This window comes from Panthera pardus, unplaced genomic scaffold (genome assembly GCF_024362965.1).
Source record: "Panthera pardus isolate Hobbes unplaced genomic scaffold, ASM2436296v1 HiC_scaffold_13, whole genome shotgun sequence".
NCBI lineage: Eukaryota > Metazoa > Chordata > Mammalia > Carnivora > Felidae > Panthera > Panthera pardus.
This window is the reverse complement of record NW_026526688.1, coordinates 138980614-139002419: the sequence shown is the minus strand read 5'-3', so window position 1 is coordinate 139002419 and position 21806 is coordinate 138980614. Positions and strand designations below refer to the sequence as shown.

The 21806-nt window shown below is 35.8% G+C and overlaps 1 protein-coding gene across 3 annotated transcripts in view; it reads left to right on the top strand.

Annotated features, from left to right (window-relative positions):
- CFAP299 (cilia and flagella associated protein 299) overlaps positions 1–21806 on the top strand; it is a 582511-nt gene that overhangs the window by 487424 nt on the left and 73281 nt on the right. For all 3 annotated transcript variants that reach the window (XR_002084957.2, XM_019466401.2, XM_019466394.2), the window contains exon 4: positions 15730–15872. Coding sequence is in view for 2 of the 3 variants with exons in the window: in XM_019466401.2 (XP_019321946.1) it covers positions 15730–15872 (143 nt within the window). In the remaining variant the exon portion in view is untranslated. The remainder of the gene's footprint in view (positions 1–15729; positions 15873–21806) is intronic.

Below are 21806 nucleotides of genomic sequence, written 5' to 3'. Positions count from 1 at the left end.
ACCATCAGTCATGTAGATGACTCATGCCCATTTTGAGATTAGCATATAGGAAGTAGGTAGAAGAAAGATATTTTTATTATCTTGTTTCTTTTGTTTGTTTATGCATTTAATCAATTAACATTATTGTGTGTCTTCTCTGTGATGGGCATGAGGCTTGGCTATGGAAGAACCAAAATACATTATAGCATCCCTGATCACAAAGCAGCTCACAATCTAATAGGGAGACAAATCAGTCAAGAGACCAATAAGATATAGTGTGATCATTTAAGGAGGAGATAAGAAATGGCTTGTGTGGGGACACTGTAAGAGAGAGACGGATTTGTCCACAAAACATTCCGAGATGGGTTTCAAAGGATAGGAGAAAATGCTCAAGTGGTAAAGGAGAGGAAGTTTATTCCAGATTTCCAGAATGGAGAAGTTGTCTGTCTTTCTCACTAGACTGTGAACTCCATGAGGTCAAGGTCTTATTTTGTTCAACATTATATCTCCAGGACCGAGGACAGCACCTGGTGCCTCCTGATCTCTCTTTAAGTATACAGTAAAACCTTGGATTGCAAGTAACTTGTTCTGCGAGTGTTCCACAAGACCAACAGACATTTCTAACAAATTTTAACTTGATAAACAAGTGATGTCTTGCAATACGAGTAGTGTGTGATGCCAAACATCACATGATCAATGATCATGATCACAACTGAGCCAATGGTTCTTCTCTCGCGCATGCACTTGCTTGTTGAGAGATTGTGGGTGATCGTAATGCAATGTCACATTTCTGCGAAATGCCCAAAAAGAGGCAAAAGCGAGCATCATTGGATAGGTCCCTTGTTAAAGTTGAACAAAAAGAAAAAGATTTCATTGAGCCAATAGATAGCAGTGATTCCTTTAGTGATAGTGAAAGTTGTCCTATGCAATAACCCTCCTCTCTCTTGTCTCACTGCTTCCAGCCACAAAGGTTTTCAAAGATAAGTGCAAGTTAATTTGTTTCTTTTTGTTTTTCTTTTGTATTTTCTTTATTATTTTGTATTATGTTACAATATTGTGATCATTTTAATATGAATATTTTTGGGTTGTGGAATGAATCATCTGAGTTTCCATTATTTCTTATGGGGAAATTCTCTGATATACAATTGCTTTGGATTACAAGCATGTTTCTGGAATAAATTATGCTTCCAAACCAAGGCTTTACTGTATTTGAATTATCACCTCTAAAGCATAGTATGATTTACACTCTTCAGAAGTCTGTATTAAAAGACAAAAATGAGGGTTTTTTTTTTAATTGAGAATTGTACGGAGACAATGAAAGAATTTCTTGAGATAGACAAATGTCAGTCCATAATGACAATGATAAATAATTTACTACAAATTCATATTCAATCAATGATAAAGCCTACGTAGTGGATTCAGATATCAATATATAGTTGCTCCCTACCAAGGAAGTGGTTTTAACCCATAATTAGACCTGTTAATTGATGAGACTCTATTCTGGCCTGGTCATATCCTTTGTTGCATGTCGCAGGATGCTAGTATCCCACTGAGAGAAGCTTTTCTTATTCCTGGTTGCTTAGTCTTTGCTTGTGCGTGAGCCTTTGATCCAAACAAAGCAATACACTCTGCGATGTACCCAGGGCCTATCTGCTTGCTAATGAGAATGCCAATGCAATGTTGTAGTCATTTTTGTGTTAGGTTCCAAGATGTCTCTTATTCTCCTAAACAGTTGTGTTTTCCTTGCAAGATGGATGTTGATTTTGAAAAGGAAATAAGAATTCCTTTGTTCATAAGAATCACTTTGTTTCTGAAATCTGAATTGAAGACAGATCCTCTCTTCCTGCCTGCCACCCCACAAGCATAGCACAGTAGTAAGAGCATAGGCAAACCAAATACTTGGGTACAAATCCCAGCATTACCATTACAATTCCTAGTACCTTTGTTTTGCTACTTCAGATTCTCTTCCATTTTTCTCCAATCTACTCTCTACCCAGGGAGGCTGCTTCTATGCGAGTACATGTGTGGTATCAGGGATCTGGCCCCAGTTAGATTTAGCCAGCATGGAGCTCCTGCAGGAAGGATTTATTCCCTTGGCCCTCCTTTTGCAGAATTTTCTCCAGCTCTTTGTCACTTGATATAAGGTCTCTTCTCTTCTCCAGGATGCTCTCAATCTGTGTATGTCTCTCTCCATTTGGGATTCTGGTAAGCTTTCCTGCTTGAAGGAATAAGGAGAAGGCCAGTGGCAGGGATGGTGTCAGTTTCACTACTAGTAGCCCCAGCTACATGCAGTATTCCTTGAGGTGACCCTGTGCATCATCCATTAGTTCCTTTGTTAATAAACAAGTGTTGCCATTGTTTTCTGTTGGAATTCTGATGACACACTAACTATATGAGCCTAGGCCCAAACACCTCCTGGTGCTTTAGTTTTCTAATCTATAAAATAGAATTCATGATGAGTATGTATAATTAATAATAATTAATAATCTAATAATATAATCAATAATAAAATATTATAATATTTATAGTATATATAATAATTATAATAATAAATTATATAAATAATAAATAAATAATATAAATAATGAATAATATTATAGATAGTGAACAATATAATTAATAATCATTATTACCTATATTACGGAACTTTTGTTAGGATTAAACGAGAGAAGACCTTGGCATACAGTAAACACTCATAAAAAGTTAGCTTTTAGCACCACAATTATTCTGTTGCATGGGGACACTTTCTGTGAAGAATAATTAAATCAATAGTACATTGGCAGATGATCTTGCTGGACTTTATTTAATCAACTGAATTCCAACCTGCTGGTTGGAAACCTACCATAAACTAAGAACCAGGAGAGATATGAAGCATGCAAAGTTAGATAAAGCATACGAAGTTAATTAGATACAGTCTCCGGCCTACAAGGACCTCGAATACTACAATATAAAGTAGTAGGTACAAAATAGAAACATTTTAAAAACTGTTATGGTTGGAGCACCTGGGTGGCGCAGTTGGTTAAGAGTCGGACTCTTGCTTTCTGCTCAGGTCAGGATCTCACAGTTCGTGAGTTCCAGCCCCATGTTGGCCACCGTACTGATAGCACGGAGCCTACTTGAGATTCTCTCTCCCCGCCCCCAATTCTCTCTGCCTCTCCCCTGTTTGCTTTCTCTGTCTGTCTCTCTCTAAATAAGGAAATAAACGAAAAAATGTTATGGGAGCTCATGTGAGAAGCAGAGGAGATTCCTAAGATAATAGTGAAGAGAATTCCCAAAAATGGTAGTTAATTCTGGTGGAAGACTAGAAAGAATTAAATATAGGTGAAAGAAGATTGAACTCCAAAAAGTAAGTCTCCGAGAAAAAATAAAATGGTTGCATTATGAATGCATTGAGGAGACAGTGGTAGTTGTGTTGAAAATTTTGGAATGGATTAGTGATAGGTTCATAGAAAACTTCGGGGGTGTGAAGCCAAGGTCATTAAACTTCTGGAAAATAAAAAGTTTTGAAGAAAGGAAAGTAATCATAGCTGGGGGAATAAACACCTTGACCTCTCTAACTCTGTGGCTTAGTTGTGGTAATGTTTAAATGGTACTAAAATTGTAAACAATACATAATCACTTAACCGAAAATTATAATATTGCTCTACGGGGGGGGGGGGGGGGCTGAATAGAAGAAAGGTTTAGAAGTGGTTTGAGAGGAAAAAGGAGACAGGTAATAGAGATAAATCATCATCTTCCACAGAAGGAAGTAGGTAAAAAAGAAAAAAAAGTAAGAAGTATCAGTATTAATATGTTATTTAGAAACAGTTGAAAAAGTTAAATGGGGTTCTTGTGAGGAACAGGTACCAAGATCAAGGAGGAGTGATGAAGATAAAATTGTATTTCTAGATAAGCTTTGAGGTAGTATTTGAGTCTTTGAAAATATATAAATGCATCATTAAACACAAAGAAATAGTAAGTGTGAAATTAAGCAAATATCTTGCACAAAAGGGGTTACATGAAAGAGGAGGTGAGAGTGGGCTTGGATTGGTAGTTTGGCATCAGATCATGGACAATCTACAATATTAAAGAGGTTAGCAGTTCAGACTCCAAATAACTACCAAAACAAGGTGAAATACATTCAGATTTCTGTGCTACAGCAGAAATTCTGGGATACTTTTGAAGGTGGTTGGAGTGAAAAACGATGTCCCAGAAGGTAGTTGTGACAGGTCAGCAGAGAAACAATAAGGTTTGTTATTTCAGATATCTGATTTGATATTAGCAATGGTTATGGAAAACAAAGGCATAGTTTGAAATATATATTTAAAGGTATGATCAAGAGAACTTGGTGATTTATTAGATGTGGGAAGTAGAAGAGAAATCAGGGTTAATGCAGAGACATCTACATTTTGATTTTGAAGCTACTTGCTTTTGTAGGAGGCATAATTAAAAGCAGATTTACAGAATGATGGTATGGTTCTGCTAACCAAGATGTCCAGATTGCATCCAGTTAGAATGATGTGGTAGACAAAAACACATACAACGTTGATTGAGATGCAGGGAAAACCTCAAGGCTGGAGATAAAGATTTTTATAAAAATTATCCACATGAGTCTAAAGCTCATGAAAGACTAAGACTGATACTTAAAGCTATGGAACACTGGATAAGATCAATTGGTGAGTGAATGCAGACAGAGAAAAGATGAAGATTGAGCCTTGGAGAGCTATAAAACTTGGACATTAGAAAGAAAAGAAGGATCCAATAAAGAAAAAATTGGTGAAGCAAAAGAAAAACTTGGGAATATATGATGTCCCTGAAACTACATGAAAAAAAAATGTTTCAGGAAAGAGGAAGGTGAACAATTACGTCAAATGTTGCAGGGAGTTCAAGTGAAATTAAAAATGAGAATTGACCATAGGATTTGGCAAGATGGAATAGTAGATGTGAGAGACAGAACTATTTATCAGAGTGCTCCAGGAAAAAAGCCTGTTTGCAATGGCTAAGGAGATCATAAGAATTGTAAAGAAAAGCAAAACCTTGGGACTGCAACTAGCTGGTTTTTTTTTTTTTCAAATAATAGATGATATAGTATATTTATATGTCAGTAATGATGATATTACAGAAGGTAAAACATCAATGATTAAAGAGTAACAAGAGAGGTTACTCATTGTGGTTCAATGTGGAAAACAACAGGCTGGCCTTGGATAGAAGCCTGGATACTCCAGCTCTCACAACAGGACAAACGGAAGAACACAAATCCTCACGTAGATCCTCAATCTAACTTGCATAGATTGATTTGATTGAAGGAAGATGAGGGGCCCTGCTCTGATTTCTTCTATTTTCAAAGAGAGAACTATTGAGTGTGAAGAAGGATACTTTTGAAAGTTTGAGGAAAGACAATATAAAAAAAAAATCAGGTTGCAGGAGGAAGAAAATTATCATAGCCAATCAATATGCAAGGACTATATAGGGCCAATAGAGTTTATAGTCAAATGCTGCAGGGAGGTCATGCTGCTAGTGTTAATATTTGTGAGACTAGTCATCATAGTTTTCTTTTTCTCCAGCCAAACTCCATTGTTGCTATGCAAAAGCAAACTGAGAGGGAAGGTGGTTTGAAACAATGTTGGGCTATTTTCAGTGAGCATACCGAAAGGATGTGTGAAACGAATTTGAAAGGGTGTGCAAGTGAACAATTATGATGCTGCACTGTGGAACGTAAGCTGGATAAACAGGGGGGTATGTGAAGAGCGTAATAAACAATGAAACATGGTGGTTTAATGGATTAGCAGCTCCAAAGATCTGAAAGCACTGTGGAAATGGAGCTTCCAGAGTGTGTGAGCTACAAAGACAGGAGATGGAGGTCAGAGAGTGGTATGTTTGAAGACAAGATTTTGGGATCATGTTGTTAAAGGAAGAATAGATATTCATTGTAGAACATTTAAAAATATCACCCTATAGAAAAACATATATACTGTGTGCATTTGTATGTATAGGGGTATTTCTGAAGTTATTACTTTCCATTATGCATCTATCACTTTACCAATGATACAAGATTTAGTTACTATAGCATTATATCTAGTAGTACAAGTTCTGCTGTTTGTTTTTCCTTTTAAAAATTATCTTAGATAGTGTTAACCACTTACTCTTCAAGGTAGAGCTTTAAGTAATCGGAAATGCTCCACTGGTGTTTTGCTTAGAATTTCAGTACATTTATTGTATAATAATAACTTTCCTTTCAGCAGTGTAGCCTCTTTGTTTAATTTTTTATTATTTTTTTAGAAAAAACTGTGAAAAATATTTGGAGGAATGTTACAATATTTTAAATTTGTTTAAAAAATGTATTTATTTATTTATGAGAGAGAGAGAGAGAGAGAGAGAGAGAGAGAGAGTGCATGTGCTTGAGCAGGGGAGGAGCATAGAGAGGGGGAGAGAGAATCCCAAGCAGGCTCTGCACTGTCAGCATGGAGCCTGGAGTGCAGAACCCCACACGGGGCTCGACCCCACGAACCATGGGATCATGACCTGAACCAAAATCAAGAGTCGGCAGGACGCTTAACCAAATGAGCCACCCAGGCACCCCAAATGTTATAATTTTTTAAAAAGCATCATTTAAATAGATATTGATAGCACAGTAGCTAGTAGGTTATTGCTAGTGTTAAACCATGCTATTATTTTTTATTTTTGCATAGATATTTTGAATTGGATTAACTTACTGAGTGGTCTTAGAAGTGTTTTAGTTAGCTGTCTTGGATTTTCTAAGTCATTACCCTTTAATACAAAATATAATAACTTCCTATTCTCCTTTTATGTATTTAGAGCTTATAAGTACTTTTAGTATTATTTTCATTCACTAGAATTTCCAGAACATTTTGGATACTAGCAGTGGGGCCAAATATTCCTTAATTATTCTTAACCTCAATGGTAATGCAAAAAGCCTTTTCAGATATGGATCTGTCATATAAAGTGGGAGTGAAAAAAGTTATGAGTCCATGATTCCTCTCAGAAATCGAATCTCCAACTGTTGCAAAATGAGTAAACCTGCTACATGCCCGACTCCTAGGTTCTTTACGGTATATTAACTATAGATTAAAAAGGGGCCACAATCCTCCACTTTGTCCTTTATCCACGTCCCTTTGCAATGACACTTTTGTAGCTCTGCCCATCAAGAAGTCCCTCTCCTGGCTTCTGGAATCTGGGCTGCCCTCTGACCTGCTCTGGCCAATAGGATATAGAAGCAAGAGTGTGCTGGTTCTGAGCCTAAGTCTCCCAACAGGAAGAACAAAGAACTCTCTTAAACATACCCACGAGAATTGTGTGTATAAGTAAAAAGAAATGTGTCCAATTGCAATCACGCAAGAGGATATAGAATTTTAAAATAATTAGCAGTATAAATTTCAGAAAGGAGCTTGTTTTAGAGAAATGTATGTAAGGGCAGACATTTTGAAATGTTACAAAAGATTGTCAGAACTTAGACTCCCTTTGCAGAGTCATTTCTCTTCTGAAAGGAGAAGATTCCCTAAAACTAATGATTCATGAAAGCATTCCAAGAGTTTTAAAATTACAGGAGATACAAATTCTTTCTTCACTTGTTCTCCTTCAGGGAGCATACTGACCATCCCAGAGGGGCAGCACAAGAACTTAGCTTGCTTGACAGCTTTCATACCCTGAAATGGGTGTTTCAGTTTTAGCAACATACTGCTTGCAATGTTTTTTTTTTTTTTTTTTTCCAAGTGACTTTGGCTTCACTGTTGAAAAAGTCCCGTTTCAGTGTATCAGGTTTATGTCTCCTCATTAGCGTTTGGCAAGAAAAATCAGGCAACACATGTACTCAACTCATAACAAGTTTATGAATTTGTATTTTAATCCACTTCTGGGAAAAGACAAGCAGCCAAAGATCCAAATGATATATTAATGGTCTAAATTGTACTTTAATTCATCTTTTCCGAACACACGAGAAGTAATGAGGACCTGACTAGGCATTCCATGTCTTTTCAACTAACACTGACTCACACTTGAGGTCACAGACCTTCTTCATAAAATCTCAGATTTCCTATTCTCTTTGGTGTCAGAACCCTTTTCAAAATCAGGAATACTTGTATCTTAATATTTATCAAAGGCTTGTTCTTGTAGTTTATGTCATTGTTACAAAAACTAGTGTTTTCTGCTTAGGTTGCAAATAAATGTAAACCAGTGTTCATGGCTTCAAATGAATATCATTTGATTGACTGAAGTATTTATGTTGGTTATACTTTGACTTGTTCTAAAGAGGACTGAACGGTTTTATCTAAGGACAGTGAACATTTTGGAAGTTTGCCTTTTTATAAACATAACATCATCATTTAAAAGAGCCCTTATAGTTTTCATGTGTCTTTTGGGAAATTAACTGTGATAAAAAAAACTATTAGAATGAAAAAGACCATATATTGTATGATTCCATTTATATGAAAAATACAGAAAAGGCAAATCTATAGAGGCAGAAAGTAGATTAGTGGTTGCCGGGGGATGGGGGTGGGAACAGAGATGACTGCAAATGGGCACAAGGGATCTCTTTGCGGTGATGCAAATATTCTAGAAACTGGACTGTGTTGCATGGCCCTTCAAATTTACTGAAAATCATTGATCTGTGCATTTAAAACTTTAGGGTGAATTTTATGTTATGTAAACTATACCTCAATAAAGCTGTTATTTTTTTAAAGGAAAGTGTTATTAGAGAAACTTAAAACATTTATAAGATTTTTTTTAAAGCTTATGTATTTATTTTGAAAGACACAGAGAGAACACAAGTCGGGGAGGAACAGAGAGAGAGAGGGAGAGAGAGAATCCCAAGCAGACACTGTCAGCACAGAGTCTGATGCGGGGCCTGAACTCACAAACCGTGAGATCATGGCCTGAGCCAAAATCAGGAGTCCGATGCTTACCTGACTGAGCTACCCAAGTGCCCCAATTATTTATAACGTTTGATAATTCCTAGTGAAACAATACAAGGCTCCAAATAAGAAAGCTTGCAACTATTAAAAGGCATCACAGTCAAGCTGATTTAAGCTAATTCTTCAAAAAGAGTTCTCTTCCTATTCTGCCCATTCTGGATGCCAGCATTATGATTTTATTGTCAATTGGGTCCATCCTGTTTGCATATAATAGTATCAGGAAAGAAAAATTGTTTAAATTTTAACTTCCAAATACATCCAAAGTTTTAACTGAGAATGACTGAACGTAACAAATGAATTGAACCATGTCCTGCAACATAATTATACACACCCAGGCAATGGAATTCTGATAAAAATATTCCATTTCCTTATCCCTAAGGAACTGATAAAACTCTTAGCATAGTATAAATACAATAGTAATGGTAATAATAAAAATTTTAAAAAGCAATAGACAATACTCAGAATGTTTACCATGTGCCAAGCATTGTTAATCGCTTAGCAAAAATGGTTTTAGTTCACACAGCGACTCTGAGAAGCAGCTGTTATGTTCATTTTGTAATAGGTGACACTGAATCTTAAAAAAGGATAATGACTTTATCAGTGTCACAAAGTAAGTAGATGGCAAGGCCATGTTTGGATCCAAGTCTGTGTGTCCACCATGGAGTGGTTAAAAACATGGACTTCATGAGAAGGCATCCTGGGTATGATGTGGGTACCTTATTCTCTGGTTGCAGGTCTTTGAAGGGAATCTTCTCAATGTTTTAACTCCTACATTTACAAAATGAGGAAAACAATGCTATCTAGCCATTATACATGTTTGAGAGAATTAAAAATAATGAATAGAAAGCTTTTACTATTTGCTCAGAGCATAGTGTCTTCTTAAGAAATGATACCTAGGAGTACTAATAGTAGGAGTAATTAGCGTCCACTTTAGGGGAAAATATACATTTCATAGATGAATACATTAAATGTATTAGTCAAGAGTGTTAGTTAACTGAATTCTAATTCTTGGACAATTCATATCATAAAAAATAAATGAGACAATAACATTTCAACCAGCTGTCCAATACTACACCTCTCTCTTACCTCTTCTGTTTTATTATTTTTTTCCTGTTATCTGCACTGTGCTTTTATAATGATGTAATTCTGTAGTTAAATGTTAAGTTGTAATTTCCTGACAATCTGTCACCAATTACTACACATCAATAGCTTTAATCAACTTTTAAAAATGATTTCATGAAGCATCTTCATTAGGATTTTTATTTTAGCAGTTTTTTTTTTATTTTACTAAAAAGTCTTTCAAAATATACTTTTACACCTATGTAGCCATACTTGGAAAGTCATCAGTGAACTGATTTGTTTCTATGGAAAAGAAAAGAAATTATAGATACAATGATCACTAGAAATCCCCCATTGAAAAAGAAGCAATATTTGCATGTTGCTAACAAATTGAGTGCATAGGGCAGAAGGTAAGCCTCTGACAGCACCTGATTTATGAGCTGAGCAATTCGATGCAAAACGAAAGAGATTATTTTGTTGCTCTATAGAGCTGAAGGAGAAACAGGAAGAAGGAAGAGGCTAAAGAAGGCTTAGCTAACTAAATGTTTAGGTCCAAACAGGATTTTTGTCTTTTGTTTATTTTGGTTTTGTTTGTTTGTTTCTCTGTCTGTTTGTTTTGGAGGTATTTAGTTCTGTTTGGTAGAAGCTCCGTAGATTTTGCGGGAACCAACTTAGGGGCATAAGCCTTATGAATATAGAGAGGTGCTAAGAGTTTGAACAACCCACTCAAAGACATACAGTGAACCTGGAGGAACCCTCACTTATACTCAGTTTGGCCTGACTTAAGTTTTCTAGCTCCAAAAAATCCCAGGAGTCACAAAAATCACAGAGCATCCACTTAACTCTCACGAGGCTGGAGAAGTGGGATTTGAAATAATTTACTTCAGATTCCCATGGACAATGGTCTTTAACTCACATGGGAAGGTTTTATATAATAATATAAAATAGTGAAATCGTGGCTAAATGTATATATAATTTTAGACCATCAGTCATTTTATCCGCAAAACATTGAGATGTTTAGGTATTTGGCTAAGGTAAAAACCGAGCACTCAAGCTTGTGTTTTTAATTCTTTACAATCTATATTAATTTTAGAATGATTATAGAATTTATGGATGGATCTGAAACCTAAGGTGAGACATAAATTAACCATGATGCTGATGACTTGTGTATTTATCTTTGTAATTCTATCCATTTTGGTTTCCATATTTTGAAACTATGTTTTCAAAGGTTTGTTCAAGGTTATAATTGTTCTATCTTTCTGTATTGAATCTTTTATCATTGTCTAGTGACTCTCCATCTCTAGGAACAGTTTTTGTCTTCAAACTCATTTGTCTCATACTAATATGCTAATACCAACCCTCTTTTGGACATCTTCGTATGCATATTCTTTAAACAGTTAACTTTCAACTGTACATTTTATGTCATATTTTTTATCCATTCTAAGAACCTTTGTTTTTTAACTTAAACATTTAGTCATTTACATTGATTGTCATTACTTAACTATTTTAATTTACTACCATATGTATCAGTTAGCTAGTGCTGCCATAACAAAATACCACATACTGGGTGGCTTAAACAACAGAAATTTATTTTCTCACAGTCCTTGAAGCTAGGAGTCAAAGATAGATCAAGATGTCAGCAGGGCTGGTTTCTTCTGAAGCCTTCCTCCTTGGCTTGCCAGTACCCCTTTCCTACTAAGTCTTCACATGGTCTTTCCCCTACATACAAACCCCTGATGTCTATAGGTCCAAATATCCTCTTCTTATAAAGTTAGATTGGATTAGGGACTACCCTCATGGGCTCATTTAAATTTAATAACTTCTTTAAAGGCCCTATGACCAAATACATTCTCTGAGGTACTGAGGGATAGGGTTTCAACATATGGATTTTGAGGGGACACAATTCAGCCCATACCACTATCATTACATTTTGAGCAAAATATAGACATTTTCACACCAAAGAATGAGACTTTTCTTTGGTTGACAAAAGACTCTTGCTCAGAGAAATCCTAGAGGAGGTCCAGTTGACCCTTGAACAACGTGGGTTTGAATTACACAGCTCCACTTGTATGTGGATTTTTCCTGCCTCTCACATATTTTTCATCTACCTTCTTGCCCTCTGTTTCATTGATTGATCACTTTTTCCTCATTTTTTTCTTCCTCTAATAATTTAAAGATCATATACAGTATTTTCTATTTGTTGATGGTGGTCCTAGATTTATACATGTATATTTATCAAATTCTAGAATTAATCAATATAACTGCCTTTATTCTTAAAAATCCAAGGACATTCCAACATTTTAACATATATGTTTGTTTTAAAATTTTAGACATATTATTGTTTTTTATATTACAGAAGACATTATTATTATTCTTTTACACAGTCAGTATTTGTTTATATTTTTTCCATATATTTTCTTTGATTATCATTCTATTCTTTATCTCTGACCTTTCAGTTAGAGTCATTTTCTTTTGCATGAAGTACAGTTGACTCTTAAACAACATAGGAGTTAAATGTGCCAACCCCACCACGCAGTCAAATATCTCCATACAACTTTAACTCCTCAAAAACTCAACTAATAGCGTTGATTGGAAACCTTACTGATGACACAAACAGTTAACTAACACATATTGTGTATGTTGTATGTATTATATACTGTATTATTACAATAAAGTAAGCTAGAGAAAAGAAAATATTAAGAAAATCATAAGGAAGGAAAAATACATTTACAGTACTGTACTGCAGTTATTGAAAAAAATCCACATACAAGTGGAGTTGTGTCATTCAAACCCACGTTGTTCAAGGGTCAACTGGACATCCTCTAGGATTTCTCTGAGCAAGAGTCTTTTGTCAATCAAAGAAAAGTCTCATTCTTTGGTCTGAAAATGTCTATATTTTGCTCATTAGAAAGATACTTTCTCTGGATATATACTTCTGGAATGATTCTTCTTTTCTCCGGACACATGGAAGATTGTTTTCATCCTTTTATTTCTCTGCCCTATGTTGTGGCAATAAGTCGTATTAGTCTCTCTACCTGAAAGCCTGGATTTTGTTTCTGGTCACCTCCAACCACCCAAATCATGAAATTCTTGCTGAGATTCCCTGGGGTTGGGCACATGCCTGCAGGCCAAAGATGGCTTTAGGGCTCTGCTTTCCTTTCTGGGGGTCTGGTTTCACTAAGTGTTTGACTCTAGTATTCCTCGTTTTCTTGCCCGTGCATCAACGCATGTTACAAGTTGCTTTTTAGATATTATCCAGAATTTGTATTTTTCAGCAGGAAGGTCTGTTACAATATTTGGTATGCCATTCTGTTGAAAAAATAAGGCTGGCCCATCTCATTTAAAAAGAGAGACAGGGACAAAGACAGAGGCAGACAGAGGAGTCTTTTTTTTCCCCTGTTAATAGAGTTCCATTTTAAAGTAGAGGACTTATTTGGGACTTTTTATTTCTCTCTCTCTCTCTCTCTCTCTCTCTCTCTCTCTCTCTCTCTCTCTCTCTGTGTGTGTGTGTGTGTGTGTGTGTATGTTTATGTGTGTGTGTGTGCCTGTATGACTTACCTAACATCAGGAGCAGGCTTGATGGAATAAAGATTCCAAGCACCTTTAGGACTGCATAGGAAACATCGATAGTTACAGCACATAGTGTTGTTTAAGCAGGGATAGCAATGTTAGGTATGGGTTTAATAGTGTAATAGTCCCAGGAAGTCTCATTGAGATACTATCCATTTAAGAATTTGTGCTGCAAAAGCTAAAAACTGTGTGGCTAAAATCATGGAGAAATCTAAATTTAACTGGAGTTATATGGTGAAAATGAAAAGGACTAGGGATTGAATCTATGTAAGTCTGAGCACAGGAATGACAATGCTAGCTCTTTCTGCCATATCTATGGGAAATGGTACTAATCCATCACCATACTTCCTGTCCTTAAGCCAAGAATGTACCTCAGAATCCTTCTCAACACAGTATCCTTAGCACTCAATGCCAAACAACCACAGCAGGCAGGTGAGATTTAGCAAACTAGCAACTAGCAGTAAACCATGGCTTATTCTGCTTTTCAACTGGGAAGCTGTTAGCAACGTGTTTCCTCAGGTTCGGCTGGGAAAAAATTCTTTTAGTTTTCTGGAAGCTCTGCTGTCTAAGGTAACCCATGTTAGTACTTCCTATAATTGACTACACAAAGATACAACAAGGAACCATCTAATGATTGCTGGAGAGGAAAAGGAAGATTCTTTATAGTTTCTTCCAAATGTAGAACTTTGCCATAAAATTCTGCAGTTTGAATTCAATTTGGAAATAAATACATCAAGAACTCTTCCAGTTACAGTTGTATTTTTTTTGTTTCCTCACTTCTTTGTTTTGTTTTTCTCTTAGAATTTGAGATCAATGTCCGTTGGCTCGATAGAGAAAAGATTACAGTTCTTTTATTTGCGTGAGCTTGTTCCCACTTAAGGACCTTGGCATCAGGTATTCCCTTTGCCTGAGAGGCTTCTGTTCTAGATCTTTACATGGCTAACTTTTTCTCATCCTTTAGACTTCAAGTCATGGTTTAAATTAGCCTCCCCAAGGTCTTTTCTGATTACTTGAAGTAGGCTTCACCACAAGCAACTCATTCTCCAGTCAACCATCTTCTTTATTTGCTTTGTTTATTTATTTGCTTTATTTGCTTCTTTATTTGCTTTATTTATATGGCATTTATCACTCTCCAGAAGTACTTTTTCCTTTCCATATCTCATCTGTCTCCCCTCACCAGAACATAAGTTCTGAGAGGCCAGGATACTTACTGTCTTGTGTCCTTGGCACTTACAGTGGAACCTAACATGTAGTAGGTGAATAACAATATTGTGCAAGAATTAATATGAATGAGAAATATGTACTTGCTGTTTATTTTGACTTATGGAATTAATTTGTAAGGTGACTTTAATTTATAAAGAGATTTTTTGACTTTCATGGTCATGAGAAGGAACCAGATATTTATATCTCTATAACGGAAAATATATAAGCATTCAGATGGAAAAATGATGTAGTGATTAGAAAGACAATCACATGAGCCAGAGTTTTAATCTCAATTTTCCATTTCTAGCTGTGAGAACATGAGTGAAGTACTCAACCTCTCTGTTCCTCAGTTTTCCCATCTAAAAAATAGTATGACAAGAGGCTTGTGGGTGGTTCAGTTGGTTAAGCATCCAGCTCAGGTCACCATCTGGTGGTTTTGTTTTCACCAGCTCAGGTCACCATCTGGTGGTTTTGGCTCAGGTCACCATCTGGTGGTTTTGTGTTCGAGCCCCACATCAGGCTCTACGCTGGCAGTGCAGAACCTGCTTGGGGTTCTCTCTGTCTCTCCCCCTGCCCCTCCCCCACTCCTGTGCATGCTTTCTCGCTCTCTTTTCCATTCTTTCTCTCAAAATAAATAAATAAACTTAAAAAAATTATGACATCAAGAAGACCATAGGACTGGGGGACAAGTAAATAATATACTACAAACACTTAATGTCTGCCCTTTAGAAGACCTCTATAAATTATTTACTGATATTGTCATATAAAATTATTGTAAATGCACATTATATGAATGTGAAGTTAACTTGTAATGAATTTCTTCATTTGTCAGGAGTAAATAATCATACCTACTTCCTAGGATCATGGCAAGGCTGAAATGTAAAGCATTTAAGAATAGGGTCTGATACATGTAACGCCCCAAGTCTCTAGCTTTCATTATCATATGCAATGTATTCAAATAACTTTTGTTCATTTTCTCTTTCTATTCTCCATCTTTTGTGTGTTCTACCAGACCGTGATCTTTATTCGTGACAAAAACTCGCATGGGCAGGAAGTGTCAGGATACATTGACTACGCCCACAGACTAAAGATTGAAGATTTTGAAGTCTATTTTAGTGGAAAAAGAAGACTTCTTCCAAAACCCACAGATATGAGGTAAATTATATGCACTCTTCACACTTTCAATACAAGAATAAGCTCCTCAGTGGCCTGGTAAAAGATCTTTATTTTATGTTCTACATCGTGCCTGGAGTAGAGATATCTATATATATCTATATAGATATGTGTGTATGTATCTCTCTCTCTCTCTATCTCTCTCTATCTCTGTCTCTAGAGTATATATATATATCTGTGTCGATATGCATATACATATGCATTTGGAATATGATAAGATTGGTTTGAATACAAAATTAAAAAAAATTAAGTGGGGAATGATCATAGATGTACTTTTTCCATTAACAGTCTGAGGAAGAGAACTTTTCAGAGATGAGGTAAGTAAATTTTCAGTGACATTCCTTTTAAATGATAAGTAGAGCCTAAAAATGGCTAATCTCATAAGCTCTTGCCCACTGGGGACTTGGTCTGCTTAGGAGCCTCGGGAACAGTCCATCTAACACATTCTCCTCCCTCTTTTCTTTGGCCACCAACCAAAGTACAAGCCTTTGACTAGCTCACCCTCATTTATTCTCATCACTGGCCTATTCTGGGATTCCTCCCCACCCACATTCTTTTTACTGTTGACCCCTGCCCTTTCCTCTGGAGACCTCAACCTATCACAGATGACCTGCTCTATACTGTCAGTTTATTCACAGATCAGCCCTTCTATCTTCTTCTGAATAGCTCTCAAGCTAACTTTTTAATTCTCTTACTTTCCATAGAATTCAAAAGTGGTAGCAGTATTATACTTGAACTCTCCACTGTATCCCAATTATTTGACACTTACAATAAAAAACACTCTGCTCCTCTGACATTCCTGCCATTTTTATGCATCCTATGGCTATTTTCTAAAGACTTCTTAACTCATCATCACCTTAATGGACCCACCTTTTCTTATCTCACCTACAAGTCACTTAACTCCTCTCTTCCAATCTTTTTTGTGCTCTGGCTGTATCTATCCTGCTAACATCAAAAGTAGATTGATACGGACTTTTTTTTTTTTTTTTTTTTTTTTTTAAATGCACCTGTAGCCGAATTCCTGGATTCTCCTAGGGGAAATTTTAGGAAATTTCACTGAGGTGTGGATATCCAGAAATATTCTAAAAAATATCCAGAAATATTTTAAACCTCCACCCCACCCTCAAGACCTTTGTTGCCAACTGCTGACACTGACTCCTCTCAATATATGATTTGCCTCACTTTTCACATATTACGTTCAGTCTAAATATAGAGACTACCACCTGATTCTTTTTGTCAACCAAAATAGACTTCCTCACTAGTCAGTGTTCCCCTCAGAGTACCCTTCTGATTATTTTCACTCACAATTCCATTCCGGCAGCCTTTGGCCCCTGGGCCTGCCATCTGCATTCAGAATATGACTTCTCCTGACTCTTGGCCTACAACCATGCTGTCTTGTCCATTCGCCCAGTTCTCAGAGGGCCAATTTGCTGCAAACCTGTGCACATTCTTCCAACACAGCAAGACCTATGCTTCCCCAAGAACCATAAGGGATATATGCCCTAGGAATGACTCAGGCTTTTTTTCTGGCGATAGTTCTAAAGCAAAATACGTCTGACCTTAGGTGGCTGCACCCTCTACTTTTAGAAATACATTTATTTCTTGAAGAAGAATTGATAGTTTATTCTTACCAAGTGAAATATTCCTTTATATATATATCTAGTCTCACAACATTTTTACAAATCCAGAGAAAAAATACCAACTTGTTCTGTTTAGAGCTAATTTATTCAACATGTTTTTGATGCTTTCCATCCATCTTTCCACTGAAGCTACACTTCATCTGTTCTCCGTTTTTAAAAATTCTCAAACTGACTCTCTCAACTAGCCCCTTTATCTTGCCTCTAAACATGCTGAAGCCATTTCTATATTAAAAAATGAAATCATCTTGAGGCACCTGAGTGGCTCAGTCGGGTGAGCATCTGATTCTTGATTTTGGCTGAGGTCATGATCTCACTGTTATGAGATCAAGCTCCACATCAGGGCTCTGTGCTGACAGCACAAGGCCTGCTTGGGATTCTCTATCCCTCTCCCTCTGCCCCTCCCTGACTTTCTCTCTCTCTCAAAATAAATAAAAAATAAACTAAAAATATAAAAAATAAACAAATAAGGAAATATTCCTTGCACTCCAACTATTTCACTCCCTCTCTTTCAGTTTTTATCTGAGCTCCTCAAAATAACAAGTGTCTCCATTTCTCAGTCCCCAGGTAGGTGCTAACCCAAGGTAATTAGTTCTCTGCCACCATTATTCAAATGGAATGACTCCTGCAAACAGCACCAATGACTGCCAACTTCAACACCCTGTGGATTATTTTCAGTTCTTCTCTTACTTAACTTCTCTACCTTATTTGGTTAGTGTTGATTAATCATTATGCTGAGTAACCCTTTCTTCTCAACACTATTCAAATACCCTTTTTATTTTCAGAATCCCTCATTGAACTGTCCCATTGTTTATTTCATACATGTTGGCATTCACCAGAGATCATCCTTAGGCTTCTTTTCTTATAATGTACATTCTCCTGGGTGATTTGACCACTTTTCTAGAGTTGAGTTGTGTTCACAGCTACAACCTTAACACAGATCTCTCTTCTTATTTCATATTCATGTATCCTACTGCTTACTTCAGAGAACCTTCTGTGTATCTCATTAGCACCTAAAATTTATTTTCAAAATTAAACTTGTTTTAATCTCTGAAGTGTGCTGTTGCTTCTGTATCCCCTGCCTTGGATAATGGCATTGCCCTTGCAACCCAAGGCATATCCAGATGTTATCCTAGACCTCTTCCTCTCCACCACCACTCCATAACTAATAATTTACCAAAAATATTAGATTCTATAACCTAAACATCTTTGTTTATATTAAAGCAAATGTAAAATGTGTCATTTCACCTATATGAATTGTTCATACTAATATTTCAGTATGAATCTTTATCTGATAACATTTTAACAGAAAACATCAAGATGTTGTCATACTAACTAATAATGCTTTAATATCATCTAATACATAGTTAGTTCTTACTCATATTTCATTGATTGTCTTAAAGTTATTTTTTCACAGTTGGTTTTACCACATCGAAATCCAAATAATTTTGTGTTTTCTTATTCTATCTTCTGCAATTCTTTTCCTATGTAACAATCCCCTCCTTCCTTTTATTTTTTATGCTATTGATTTGTTGGAGAAACCACATCATTTATCCTAAGAAATGTCTCGTATTCTAAATGTGACTGATCACTCTACGCTGTTGTTTTACATCCCACTTCTATCCCTCTATTTCCTGTCAGCCAGCTTGATGAAATCCAGGCTCAATTTTTTTTTTTTTTAGGTAAAAATTTTTAATATGTGAAGCTCTGTGAGCTTGATGAATGGGTTCAGGTGGTATCAGTCTGATCACTGCACAATAAAGTTCCCCATCATTTCACCCAAATGGTTTTAGCATATAATAATGAAATGTATCTAAATATTTTTACCAAGGATTGTATAATGGTAATTCTCTACTACTGTCATTTGTTCCTCATTTTTAGCTAAAACCCTTCCACAGAGAATAAGTTTTCCTCATCACTTATTTGGTTATCCTAAAATAGAATTCAGTTCATGCAGAAAAACAAAATAAATGTTTGATTATTTTCCTACACTTATGAAAAAAATGCAAAATCAAAAACACAAAAGAGTACACAGAGAATGCTAAATTGTTTTCAAAGTGGTTATACTAATCTGTACCCACCAGAAGTGCTGTATAGTTAACACACATTTTTCCTCCCCCTGTAGTGAATTATAAAAGATCTCTCATTGTGGTTTTTAACTTTCATTTCTATAATTACTGATCAGGCTGGGTATCTTTTATTGGTTGTTCAAATTTCCTTTCTGTGAATTATCTATTAAGACTTTTCCTCATCTTTTCTATTAGTTATTTATTCCTCTTTTTCCTACAGATTGTGAATTCTTTTTATCTTTTGGACATTGATTAATCCTTTGTCTCTTGTATGTATTGAAAACTCCCATCCTCCCATGTGCAACTCTCTTTTCACTTCCTTTACATTAACTTTTGATGGTCAGAAGTCAGAGGTTTTGATAGTCAGATTAATATATTTGGTTAATATATTTCTTTTCATCTGAAGTTTGCACTTTCTTGTGTTTTGTTTAACCATCCTTATCCTTATGGAAGACATAATGATATTGTCCTATAGAGTATGGTTTTGCTTTTATTTTTTTTACATCTTTAACCCAGACAGATTTAATACTATATATGGCTATTGGGCAAGGGTCTACTTTTTGTTATTGTTTTCCTGTATGACTCATAGTTTGTCCTAGAACATTTATTGAAATGTCCACTATCATCTCTCTCACATCTGCTACACCATTTGTGGCATAAGTTAGGTTCTGTACATGTTAGCTTGTTTCTGGGCTCACTCTTTAGTTTTATTGGTCTTTCCTTGAAATAATAGGATCTTGCTCATTTAGTATATTTTAGGAATAATTCTTGGCATGAAGAAAAGTAGGTTTTTCTTCTTCAGAAGCATCTAGGTTACGCTTGTCCCTTACTCTAACATAGAAATTCTAGAATTGGTTTGTGAAGTTCACACACAAAAAAGCTGTAATTTTGATTGGAATTGCTTTTGAGTTGTCACCAATGTACAGTTAATTGGCATCTTTATGATATTAAATCTTCCATTTATCTACTTAATTTATTTATGCCTTTTAAAATTTCTTTTAACATATTAGTGAGTTTTATCATTTTTTTCCTCATCAGTGCTAGATAATTTCTGACCTTTTAAAAAAGTTATCTCTATTCTAATGATCCCACTGAATAATTTTTACCACATGAACCTAACTTAAGCCATCTATCACAATCAAACTTTAGATTTTTCACTCAACAGATTTCATGCCAAAAAAAATGACCAAACAGTTGTTACTGGGGTGGGGTGGGGGGTATATTTGGTATATGTAGTTCCATACTTAGTTCAATTCAGAACTAAAACAAAGACTTTAAAATTGAAGATTTCATAAAAGTCTCTTTATGTTTACTTACCTTTTGACATGCTATTTTATTCTGTGTAGGAAGAGACATTAGTTCTATGATTGGAATCCTGTGTTGTGGAAAATATAAATATCACAGCTGAGGCTATTAGGAAATGCAGCAGAAGAAAGGGCCCTGGGAACTTGATGTTTTGTCAGTCCATCCTGACCACGTGTTTAAGATTCAATACCTTCCTGTCAGCATATGTGAATAACTTAGTTGTTCAACACACAGTATTCTTACCATCTGAGAGAGGAGAGAATAGGTAAACCACTTGGTAAAGTTCACAAGAGAAACAATGGTGAGTGAGAGCAAGTTCTTAGCAACGGTAATTCACTGCTTACCTCCAGAACACTATTTTGGCTTTAAAAGCTTTTGTATTCTGAGCATAACTGCGCTATGTAGAATCCTTGATTTCTTTTCTGTTCCACATTTAGCTGCTTATGTTTCCATATATATGTATCCATATCATGTCCACAAAGATCTAAGGTCTGCCTAGAGAGCACTACCTATTTCTCAAGTTGAATGGTCAGGAGGAAATGAAAAAGTTTTCTTTGTGTTTCTCTTTGGAGAGTCTATGAAATATTCATACCCTTGACCGAGGAATGGCCCTAAATACTAAAGCTTTGAGATATTATTTATCAAATTTCCCTTGAAATCCCATTGTCTGTTTTATTAAAATATTTAACATGCCAAACTTCTGAAGTTAGAATTTAAAGTTGTGCTTACCGTGTGCCTAAGTGTGTTCTCATGAAACCATCTGGTAATAGATTAGCAGGTTCTCATGTTTAAAAGAAAAAGGAGTAAATGACTCAGTTCTTCTGCAAGAGGTATGTAAAATATTGCCTATTTTTAAAGTTATTAATGTTGTTCCACATCTAAATATGGTGACTAACTAGTAGAAT